This window comes from Neophocaena asiaeorientalis, unplaced genomic scaffold (genome assembly GCF_003031525.2).
Source record: "Neophocaena asiaeorientalis asiaeorientalis breed wild unplaced genomic scaffold, Neophocaena_asiaeorientalis_V1.1 scaffold375, whole genome shotgun sequence".
NCBI lineage: Eukaryota > Metazoa > Chordata > Mammalia > Artiodactyla > Phocoenidae > Neophocaena > Neophocaena asiaeorientalis.
The window spans coordinates 44,724-57,311 of record NW_020173767.1 but is presented as its reverse complement, the minus strand read 5'-3'; the positions used below and the strand labels follow the sequence as shown (position 1 = coordinate 57,311).

The 12,588-nt window shown below is 39.1% G+C and overlaps 1 protein-coding gene and 1 long non-coding RNA gene across 2 annotated transcripts in view; one reads left to right on the top strand and one right to left on the bottom strand.

Moving 5' to 3' along the window:
• LOC112403822 (phosphorylase b kinase regulatory subunit alpha, skeletal muscle isoform-like) overlaps positions 1 to 7,270 on the bottom strand; it is a gene marked incomplete at its 3' end in the record, with an annotated part of 22,388 nt that extends 15,118 nt beyond the window's left edge. The window contains exons 1-2 of the mRNA XM_024751521.1: positions 6,827 to 7,270; positions 5,932 to 6,090 (exon numbers count right to left, since the gene is read on the bottom strand). Of these exons, the coding sequence (XP_024607289.1) occupies positions 5,932 to 6,090; positions 6,827 to 6,904 (237 nt within the window). The remainder of the gene's footprint in view (positions 1 to 5,931; positions 6,091 to 6,826) is intronic.
• A 149-nt stretch (positions 7,271 to 7,419) lies between these two features.
• On the top strand, positions 7,420 to 11,339 carry LOC112403823 (uncharacterized). The gene is made up of 3 exons (XR_003003984.1): positions 7,420 to 7,712; positions 10,237 to 10,298; positions 10,811 to 11,339. It is a non-coding gene; the product is annotated as an uncharacterized LOC112403823 (long non-coding RNA).
• The last annotated feature ends 1,249 nt before the right edge of the window (positions 11,340 to 12,588 follow it).

Sequence of the window (12,588 nt, the reverse complement as noted above, 5' to 3'; positions counted from 1 at the left end):
GGAGATTCAACCTGGAAAAAAATGGGCAAGTCAGCTCAAAAATCATAAAGCTATGAGAATATTTAAAATATATCCTATGTCCTAGAAAAGCCAGCATCATCACTTTTATTTTTTTCTGAACTAGCCAAGACTTCTCTACTTGTTATCACTATTTTTCTTACTAGAACTTGACAATTTCTAAGTAGTTTTCTAATCATAACACTCCAAAATTTTGATTACCAGTTATAACAATGTACTATATTAGTTAGTATAATGCATACAGTAATAATATAATAAGTATATTTAATTATAATATAGTATAGTAACAGTATACTTGTTATACTACATGACACTAGAAGAGCCCGTCAACGCTGGCATGGGTAGGCAATATGTTTTGGAAGAATATAGCACCAAACAGCTTCTCCATTTCTCTAAGCTTTCTGTTTCACAGTCCAGAAGAAATACAGCCAGGTTACTCCAGGGAATGCTGCCTCAGAGGTGGCTTCAGGACACCTCTGAAAACTAATCTACTTGGGAGCTGCACCATTCTGTTATTCCTTCAAAATATTCAAATGGGACTACAAGCAGTAGGCAGGACAAGGATAAGCACCTATTAAATTATGTTCTAATGCTTTATGAAATCTTTTACTGAGGGAAAAATAAAGTGTTTCCTTGGGAGACTTCCTTTCTTTAAGTAATTTCTGTCTATAGATGGTCCCCTCCCCTTACAGATCAAGGGAAGAAATAAAGAGGGAGTGAGAGTGCTCTCGACAGAACAAACAGGCAGTGCATGATCTTGTCACCTTTTAAAGCATGAAGCATTTGTTATAAAGTAATGAAACTTACTGCAACCCCTACAAGAAAATCTCTATCATTACTCTGATCCTAATGAAAGAGACCATCCTTTAGTACACTGTTACAGACAGCATTAAACACAGCCTTCTTACTCTATGGGGTGACTTTATTCAATTCTGAATTCTCTTCTACATGTCACCACATACTCACAGATTTCTATCCCATCCTTTCAACTCTCTTCACCACCCAGCCCTACTACTACCATCTACATTTTCTTTAAACAGCAAACCTGGGAGATTATAGATGCAGTGGAGGAGTCCTGATTGCCATCCACTTTTGTCCTCTTGGAATGGCCACTGTCAGCCATTTCTGTCCTCAAGTTCCAAATTCCAAGTCAGGATAAAATGAATAGGAAGCATGGAGAGGTAAGAATGAAGGGAAGTATCTGTAGTTTGTATTCCCCCAAACTGCCCATTTCCTGATTCAGGTGCACTAGTTGGCATTAATTATACATGTTTATACATACACCAGGGCTTCTAACCACACCAAGTGATACCCTCCTCTAATCTATCCTTTTTTTTGAGGATACGGATCTATGTTTGTGAACTGACCATATAAGGATATATAACTATTTATACAAAACAATAGCCATGTAAGTATTAATACCTGTCTCTCTCTCCAGATATATTTACAATCAGATACATATGAGCGTCTAACATATGCAAAGCACTCTACCAGGCTTTGTAAAACATAAAGAAAAGGGAGACAGAACAGATATGTTTTTTAAAAACACTAAACTACAAAGAAAGGAAAGAAAGAATGAAAAAAACCCACTAAACTACAAATACAGTCTACCTAACAATTCCTGGTTATCCTTTAAAACCCAACTCCTCTGTGAACACTTCCTTGTCTTGTTCAAGGGAAATTAGACTTTCCTGCCTGTGTGTTCCCACAAAACTTTGTACTTATCTCCTAAATATGGTACCTACAGTATCTGTCTTAATGCATTGTAACTATGTTTATATATATCTGTCTCCCCTATCACCCTATGAACTCCTTAAGAAAAAGGGGCAGAGACCAGATTCAGAAATAGACCTTTAAGCCAATGGACTAAGCAGATTGTGTTTTTAAAAATATATATTCCATGTCTGCAAGTACCTCTCAAATGGCTTACCAAAAAACCTGTGTGCCTGGGGGGGATCATGTTTATAGAGAGGATGCAAATATGACAAAATGTTAACAACTAGTGAATCTAGATAAAGAGTACATGCAAATATGTTCATTTTACTATTTCCAAAACTTTTCTGTAAGCTTAAAATTTTTAAAAATTAAAAGTTGAGGTTTAAATATAAACATTTTGTCCCATTTTATTTTTTATATCTATTGTAGGGCTTGACACATAACAATTACACAAAATTTGCTAAATGAAAAACTGAACATGTTGAATGGCATAGACCATAAGTAATCTAGAAGTTCCAAGAAAGCAGTCCTGAGAAAGAAGTGATCACTGTGAAACTGAGAGGTCTATGAGGTCAGGAACCACAGAAAAAGTGGGATTGATGGCAGGCTTCACAGGTGGAAGAAACAGCTCATAAAATGATTTGGAGGTGGGAATGTCTATGGCTTCCATGGAGGAGGAAATATTCAAAAAGACTGAATCTGAAGTCATAAGACCCAGGTAGTATTCATGACACCACCAAATTCCAACTTCATCTCCTTCTGTCAATCCCTTCACCTGTAAATTGGGGAAAATAATACCTAATTCATAGGGTGTTACAGGAATAAAATACTAGTAATTATGGGAAAGTATACAGTACAATGAAAAGTCTTTACACAAATGTCAGGTATTTTTATCAAGGTACTGTTAGAGAAGTAATGAAGACACCAACCTGGTTGGAACTGGGGGTAGAATGCAGGGGAACAGCATGATATAATATTGAAAAAGCAGCCTAGGACCAAACCCTAAAGAGCCTTGCCTACCAATCCAAAACATTTGTATTTTACTTGTAGGGAAATGAGAACTACAAAAAGATTGCTGAGAATGAAAATACATAATTTAAGTGTTGTTTTAACTTAAAGTCTAAACCCTTTCACTAAGTGATCAGGGTTTAGACTAGGGTTGAGGCAGAAGGGAATAGAAAGGAGGGGATGGATTTGAGAAAAATTATAAGAATTAACAGACTTTGGTCTGCATGTATCAAAAGGCAAAAGGGACAAGTCAAAAATCACCAAAAGGGCAGCACTTTTCAAACACTGTTTTATAGAACACTAGTCCAGGAAATTCTGGGAAGGCTGTAAAATCCACCCCCATCTTAGATTCAAAATGCACATCAGTACATCAAAAGCTCTGAGAAATTACAGAGTAAGAAACCTGCTGTTTAACATAGGTCCAAACTTAGTTAATCTAGTATTCCATGGAACACACTATGGGAAATGTTCTAAGTAATGTTGCCCAGGTGACTAGTAGAATGAGGACACCAGTAAGAAAAAAAGGGACATTTGGTGAGTTGCTGTTGTTTAGTAGTCTATTTTGTTTGTTTTTAGTAGGGAAGGTGGGGTTTCAGACCTGCTGATTTTGAGGAGCCACAAGATATTCAGGTGCAAATGATCAGAAGACAAATGAAAATCTGGGTTTGAAACTGAAGTGAGGTCAGAGTTAAAGATGAAGCTTTGGAAGTCATTCTCATAAAGGTAGTAGTTAAAGACACGAGAAAAGATGAGAGACTACACGAGGAGAACAAAACTGAGGAATAAGTAGAACTGGGGGCAGCCAAAGAGCTATCTCTATTTGTGTGTCTATTTATTTTTATGGGTGTGAGTTTTTATCTGTGACTAAGAGAAAGGGCATTTGTAAAAACATGTACGTGCATACTTCTATTCTCAACCTAGGATAGAACAGTCACTTAAACCCTTGTCCCCTCTTCATCCAGAATTCTCTTTAGTTCTGACATTCTTTCTCAGAGAGAAATCTAGTCGAGAGTTGGAAGGAAGGGTAGAAATGATTAACAGTCAATGGTTTGGGAAAATCTACACAGTAATGGAAGGCTCACAGTAGGTAGGAATTTAATCTATGAATTTATTCTATTTGATTTCACCTATGCTCACTTATTAGCCATAGATCAGTGATTATCTCTGGCTGCACTTTAGAATTACTAGAGCAGTGTTTTTTTTTTTAAATATTGATGCCCCTGGGGCTCCACTTACAAAGATTTATCTAAATCGTTCTAGGGTGAGGGTAATTGTTAAAAGCTTCTCAAATCATTCCAACGCACAGCCAGAGTTTAGAATCATTCGTGTAGAGTGGGGACAAATCTAGCTCACGGTGTGTTTTTGTAAATAGAACTTACTGATTAAAAAAAAAAAAAGAACTTACTGGAACATAACCATGCTCATTCATTTATGTATCGTCTCTGGCTGCTTTTACATAGTAGCGGAAGACCTGAGTAGTTGCGTAGAGATCACACGTGACCCACAATGCCAAAAATATTTACAATCTGGCCTTTACAGAGATGGTTCTCTGATCCCTAGTCTGAATTAACTAAGTCAAATTTGAGAAGAAAATTAATGAGACTTAATAATACAATCTGTTTTAATTTATAATGAAAGTTGGTAGAAATTTTAGAATTCCCAGAGAAATGTGTGTTTTTTTGAAGATGTTTCCTATTGCCATAATGTTTTTGAGATATCCCAGGGTTATTACTGAGGTGGTATGGAAAATATTTTTGTGCTGTGTGAAAGATTATTTAACGAAACATTAAAATTTTAGAATGAACAATTTTCTGTTCATTTTTCCCCTCTTCCTCTGTTACATTCTTTCTTCCTGGGCCACATAAGGAAAAATGTCAACTCTGCAGAATGACTGATCAACAAGGAGACACAGATTTCTTCTAACAGTGTTGAAAAAGAAATTTGTCAAATCATACTGGGTATAAAATCTTGGGTATTGTTCCACCAATATCAATTTCTATCAAAACAAGACAAACAAAATACTGAGATCAAAATAGCAAAACATTAGAGTAGGACATAGGATAAGGGAGGGGAGTAAGATTACAGATGATTTTTTTTTAACACTCCTCTATATTTTCCAAATTCTCACAATGGTTATGTATGTTTTCTATAAGTCACAAAAATATTGATCTGTACTTCCTGGGCTAGAGCAAACACTCCAACAATTTTTTTCTGGTGGACCTAAGTACCTCTTAATTATGGCTTGAGGGAATAAGAAACACCTGCTGTTGCAGAGGACACCACAGTGAAACTTTCCTGCTGCAAAGGACTATAACCCCACAATATGTTGGTGCTCTTAAAAATAACCAAATCTCAATATTCTGATTTATAGATGAAGACTGGAGCTCAGATTGCCTAAGCTGAGGGAGACCACTTGAGAAAATGGCTGGTGTGGAGAGAATCTTTTCCACTAATGGAAAAGAATTCACATACACCTTACAACTGACGGCAGAGTACCTTAACATTAAGAGTCTGATGTAGCCCAGAATATTATTTTCTTGGTCATTCAAGAGGACATAGCACCCTGTGTCTAAACAGTTCTATAGAGGATACTTCTTTACTGAGGGGAGGGCCTTAAAAGTTGGCTTAAAGGCATCTGTTGACTCTGACCTTATTTTGCCCCAAGGGGTGAGGGTGGGTATGGGGGGGGGGGAGGACACACAACAGACTCTGAAACAGTGGCCTAGGTATAAAAATCAACAGATAATGTCTTTTACTTGTGTCTAGTTGGGAAAGTCTGCTAATTTGTATCAGTTACCCTCATATAAATACCACCTATCATTTTCAAAAAAGAAGTAAAATGGTAGATACCTGCCGCCGAAAATTCTTCTCAATGAGAATAAATATGCTGGAGACTACAAAATACATTTACTTGGGAAAAGGATTACAAATTTTAGCAAAGATCTGAGAATAGGATTTTCCACTGTAACAGAACAGACTGTGTCCTCTCCCCCTGAATCAGCAAGTTTCATGTTTCCACTGCAAAAAAAAAAAAAAAAACTCTGTAAAATACAGGAAAGCTTTATGGAATGCAATTTCAGCAAGGTGAAGAAAGAGTGAGAGGCAAAACATATCTGTCTTAGCTCCTGTGGACTACATTTCCTTCCTCCTCCCCCCAGTTCCAGAGCTCTTTGTATTTTTATTGAGTACCTGCTCCAGTTCATAGGCCTTTGCCTTATCCTCATCCCGGTCTGCATTCTTCCGATAGGCCAGCCCCAAACCCCACACAGCCAAGATGCTGTACACATTATCCCGGACCCAGGCATCTTTCTGATCATAGCTGGCTGGAAGCAAGCCAGTCACTGGATTCTGTAAGGACAAGAAAAAGGGGACAGGCAGGTAACCATAGGGTGTTAATATGAGGAAACAGAATCTATCAAATGGGTACTGAGGGACTTTGGTCTTTCTTCTATGTCCCCACTCCTGAGTTTTAAAATCTCCTCTTCTGACCAAGTGCAAGCAAATGCTATCTTGAATAAAGGGAAAGAGCTGGCTGAAGCCTTACAAGTCTGAAATGTGGGAATTCTTAAAAGAAAGGAGGTGTTTCAGAAAGAATGAACTACCAACGAAAAGTCAGCATTAAAATATTAGAAAAACTATAATGAAGAGTATATACACGGTACTTCAGATCTTCACAACAGTCTAGTCTTAAGATGGCTAAAAGTTCTACCTCTTTTTCCTTCAGAGGAGGGGAAGGAGACGACTCCCAAGCCTGCGGAGGGGGCCGGGGGCGGTGTCGATAAACAAGCTTCGACACATCTTACAACTGGCCCCTGGAACCCAGCAGTGGTTTGGGGGACGCGGAGGGTTGGGAGGGGGGACTCAGAAGCTCTGACTCAGGACTTGTGGCTAACGGTGCCTGACTCTGGTTCTGTTCCTGGCCCAACACCTTTCTTCAGGGTCCTTTACGGCCTCCCCAGCTAGGGGGCGAGAGAACCTGCAATACACCCCCCTCACACACACACACACAGGTTCACCCAGGGTCTCCGTCCAGGTTATCACACTGCGCATCCTCGGTGATCACAAGCGACACCCCATCACTTACCTGATGGCACAGTATGGTCTGATGCACCAGCCTAGCATAGCCGTCAAGCCGGACCCCCGAGTTACTCCGGCTCCTCATCGCGCTCCGTTTCCAATCCCCTCAGAGAGACGGCCGCAGTACCACAGGGGCCCACGATTTTCCAAGAAAGGAGGCTCCAACGCAGCCCCACCCTCGCTGTGGGAAGCCCGAGTACCAGGCCCGGGCACAGTCCTACCACCCGTCGGGCCTGGGGCCGGCTGTCCCGGCCAAGGCGGCCTCCGCGGCCACCACAGCCCCGCGCGCGCCCGAGCCTCCCGCGCTCTAGAGCCCAGCTGGAGTGCCGCCGGCGCCGCTCGCCGTCTCTCTTAAGCCCGTCCGGCCTCCGCGGGTGGCTCCTGCATCCTCCGCTCCACTCCCGGAGACCGAAGACAACCGCGGCCCGGAGCCTCCAGCGTGGCCGCCGGCAGCTGCAGGTCACAGGCCGCGGCGCCGCCTCCACCTACCACGAAGACGCAAGCCGGAGGCGGGGCTGACGCCCAGTGTCCCAGCAGCTGCGCGCGGCGCCTGGGGACTCGCCCCGCCCCCGGCGACCCAGCCCGCCCCGCGGACAAGAATGTGTCACCGTAGGCAATGTGCTATCAGGGGGTTATTTTCGAAACACCTCAAATGACTATTTCAGTTGTCCACACTTGCTGTGGACACAGGATGTTAGGGAGGCTGTTTCTTCTGCCGGACTAGTTTTAGGAACTTATGGTAACTTCAAACCTAAAAGGAAAGAACGATCGTTTGCGTTCAAGGTCTAAAGAATTGGAATTTCCGGGTCTTTATTGTATTTTATCCTTTTGACTCAAAGCTCAGATTCAACTCCTTACTCCGATCCAAACCAAACAAGAAACAACTCCCTAAGGTAAATACTTTATTCCTCAGAAAGTGGCGAGTCGGCGCGCTTGGGAAGGAGGGGGCAGTGGTGTGCTTTGAGGAAGCGAGTGCCCCAAGCGGGAACTGGGCTGGGAGGGAGCGGTGCTCAGGGCAGCCTTGGCCGGAGAGGAGTTGGAGGAGATTGTATAACGGCTTTGGAAGGCTCCCTCGTGCGTACGTAGGTCACAAGACTGAGGCAACAAAGACTCAGCTGAAAATAAAGGCAGATAGGGAAGCTAGAAAGGAAACCTGTAGGTAAAGCTGATCACTGGCCGCAGGGTAATCGGACCACACCCCGGTAGGTGTCCTGGCCCCAGGGCCTTTGCTCCCTTTGTTTACTGCCCCAACCCCCACATCTTGATCTCCGTTGATCCAAACCCTGCACGTCTTTCAAGTCAAGGTTTGAGTACCACCTGCTCTCTGAATCGCGGGGTAAGGGAATTAGACCGATTGACCTTTCAGGTCCAACTCGGAAAATCTGTGATTCTAAGCCTTCCCTAGCCACCTCACCTAGGCCACAGTGATTTTGCATTTTCGTTTATCTTTTTTTCAATTTAATTTTTATTTTATATTGGAGTATAGTCTCTCCTCGTAAGCTCCCTCCGTTCCACCCCCACACTCACCCCCGCCTAAATTAGCATAAAGTCAGGCACCTAGGAGGTGACTAGCAAATATTTGGTAATGATGATGAAGAAAGAGGGAGGGAATGCTCAAGAACTCAGATCTGGGACTTTTGGGTTCAACGGCCAGCCAGCGATATAGTTAGATACAGAGATACATTTAGAATTCTCAAACAAATGGTTTCCATCGCATTCACTGGCTATGCAAATGCCATGACTGGCAAATAACAAGCTACTTAAAGGCCCAGGTACACATGGGGAGAAAAAGTCTTTCCAGGGAAAGTTACTTCATTTTGGAAGAAAGAGTGCTTGCCTGCTCCTACTCTGATCCTAATTCCCTGACATCTTTCCCTTGGCCTGTTGCCTCAAAAGCCCTTTCTCTACCCTTGGCCCCTTGAAGCTACTGCCTTCTCTTTTTCTTCACCTCATCATCCTTTAAAGATGTTTTTAAAATATTAAAGTAATATATGCTCACTAAAGAAAACTTGGAAAGTATAGAAAAGTAGAGCAAATCACCCATAATTCCTTCTCACAAACAACCACCTGTTAATATTTTAGCTTATTTTTTCTAGTCTTTTTATTCCTTCTGCATAGACCACCTTCCCTGGCAAGTTATTCAGAAGTATGAATAGATTAGAAAAGCCAAAGGTAGTGTGTCACCAAGGAAGGTTAACTGGCTGGCTACCAAGATGCCTTGTTGGATGGCATTACCTTGGTGCCTTCAACCTCAGTCCAGGCTGGACCTTTCCATCTCAGAAACTTGATCTCCTCAGTGTCCCTGAACTGGTCATTCTCAGGAGGCTGACTCATACTGATTAACTCATGAGAGACTGATGTGTGAAAACCAGGATGCTGGTTGTTGATGAGAAATAGAACAGTAACAGTTTATTTTATATTGGAGTATAGTGGCCTGACCACCACATTCCCTTCCTTTAATAATGTGTAAGCCTCCCTGCTTACCAAGTGCTATTTTGTTTTATACGATAACCCTATGAAGTAAATACTATGATTAACCACGCTTTAGAGATGGAGAAGCTAAGGCGCCCTAAGATTAAGTAACTAACAAGTCTGCTCTATGTGGACTTCACTGTCTCCTTTTTCTACACTTCCATGGTTCACTGACACATTCTTGCTTTAGATATGTCAAAACTATCCACCCAAATTATAGTCAAATCTTGCTTGTCTGGAATCCATTATATTTCTTGAAGGTGATTTTTCCATTTGATTCACCATACATTAATTTTATAGTTTAACTCTTGAATAACATTTTATTTCCAAGTTCCTGGGAATATTTTATTGTTGCTCCCTTATATTACCTGGAAGTTTTAATCATACTAATTTTCAAAAATCCAAAATTTTTTAAACTTCACATTTTATAAATGTTTTCCATGGTTTTGCATTTTATGTTAATGTCTACATTAATCTTCCTTCTAGGAGATGTTCCAGTTTGCTTAGCTATTCTCTCACTATTAATAATAAATCTTTTATTATTACATTTCTTGAAAAAAGAGTTCACACACTGTCTCCTTTCTGTTGTCTCCCATTCACTCTCTTTAAATTTTTAAAAAATTGTATAAGTAATATATAAACACATTCTTTATGAAAACAATTTAAATATTACAGATAAGGTTAAATTTCCCCATGTCTGTCACCCATAATCACAGTCTCCTTTATCTCCCTCCCCAAAGGTAACCACTTCTATAAAATATTGTTGTTTTCTGCGTATTCTTTTAATGCAAACAATCTTATGCTGTACCTACTGTTGTGCAGAGTGCCTTATTCATCCAAAGTTATGTCATGAAGATCTAGTCATGTTATTACATAGAGATCTACTTCATATACTGTGGTTTATGTAGGCATTCCTCTGTTGATGAACATTCACTTTGTTTCCAGGTTAGAACTCTTGAAAATACTTCAGTGAACATACATGTGTGTCTGCTTGTGAATGCAAACAGGTATTTTGGAAATAGGCATTTAAATTTTTGATATATCCAAAAACACATTTAAATTATCTGCATCAACCAGTAGTATATGAAAGTCTCCATTTTCCCCATCCTTACCAATACATGATATTATTAAACCTTAATTTTGAGCAATCTGATGGGTACAAAAATGGTATCTTACGTTAAGCCTAATTTATCTGAATACTAATGTCATTGAGCATCTTTTTATGTTTATTTTATTTAATTTATGTAATATTTGTTTATTTATTTTATTTTATTTCTTCTGGGTAATAACTTTATATACTTAGTCATTTCTCTATTGGACTGTTTTTCTTATTGATTTATAGGATTTTTTTAAAAACTACATAATCTGTAATTTAACTTAAAAAAAAAAAGAAATCCAAAAGAGATAATGAACGTTTTCCCATAAGTGGTTTTCTATTAACATTATTTATGGTGTCTTTCTATTCGTATAGTTTTTAATGAAGTCAAATTTATGAGTCTTCCTTTTTGTCTTATTTTAGAAGGCCTATGTAGTAGGTTGCATGTTGGCCCAACAAAAGATATGTTTACCCGGAACTTGTGAATGAGACCTTATTTGGGAACAGGGCCTGTGCAGTTGTAATTAAGGATCTGGAGATGAGATCATGCTGGATTTTCCTACTGAGCCCTAAATCCAGTGATACGTGTCCTTCTAAGAAAAGAAGACACATAGGGAGGAGAAGGCCATGTGAAGACAGAGGCAGAGATGGAAGTGATGCATTTACAAACCAAGGAACGCCAAGGATTGCCCATAACCACAAGAAGCCAGGAGAAAAGCATGGACTAGCTTCTCCCTCAGAGCCTCCAGAAGGAACCTACCTTGCTGACACCTTGATATTGGACTTCTGGCTTCCAGATTGTGAGAGAATAAATTTCTGTTGTTTTAAACCACCCAGTTTGTGGTAATTTGTTATGGCAGCCCTAAGAAATTGATAAAGCCTTCCTGCCCTCAAGATCATCAACACATTATTTTTTGTATTAATTTTATTGTTTTGCTTTTTATCCATAATGCTCTTAATTCCTCTATAATTTATTTTTATTAATGGGTTTAGATAGAAATTTAACAATGTTTTCCTAAATGTTAGTGCTAATTGCATTAACACCACTTCATGAATATTCTTTTCCCATTGATTTGAAATGCTACGTCAAGTACCCATGGGTCTGTTTCTGGATCACTAGTCTGTTCCATTAATCTATTTTTCTATTCCTTCACCATTGTTGAACTGCCTTGGCTATTCTTGAGCTTTAATCTTCCATAAGAACTTTAGAATTATCTGGTCAGGTTCTAAGGAAAATCCCAATTTTTATTGTGATTGCACTGAATTTATGGATTCATTTGAGGAGAACAGATATATTGAGAATATTTAGCTTTCCTATCTACAATGTCTATTTATTTATTCAGACCTTCTCTTATTTCTTTCAGTAAACTTTATAGTTTTTTCCATGAAAGAGTTGTACTTTTTTGTTAAGCTTATTTTTTGGTACTTTTTAGTTTTTGTTGCTGTTAACATTTTCCCCTGTTATATGTTAATTGGTTATTATCATGTATAGGAAAATGATTTTGTATGTTTATCTTATATCCAGTCTCTATGTTAGCTCACTAGATGTACTGGCTTAAAGGTGATGTTTTTGGATTTTCTGAATAGACAGTTATATCATTTGCAAATAGTAACAGTTGTGTCTTTACCTTTCAAATCTTTATAACTCTTGTAGTGGGTATAGTGGTTATCATTTCTTGTTCCAGACTTTAACAGACTGATTCTAATGTTTCACTATTAAATATGTCTGCAGTAGGTTTCTGGAAGTTACCATTTATCACTTTAAAATAATTTCTTTCTCTCCTTGGTTTCCTAGAACTTTATCATTAATATTATTATGAATAAATGTTGAATTTTATTGGATGCTTTTCTTGCATGTACTGAAAAAGTCATATAGTTTATTCCTCTACTTGGTTAATGTGTGAATTACATCAATAGGTTTCCTTTTGATGATCCATATTTTTATCCATATTTTCATTCATATCACTTGGTCATGATAAACTATTCTTTTAATATGCACTAGATTCAATTTACTAATATATTTTTAAAATTTTTGCATCATTGTTTTTAAATTATATTGGCCTATAATCTTTTATTTTTATGCTGTCCTTGTTTGGTTTCAGTAACAAGGTTATGCTTGCTTGTGAAATGAGTTTGGTAGTTTCCCATCTTTTCTATTTCCTAAAACTGTCTATGTGAAAAGAAAAGCATGTGTTCCTTGA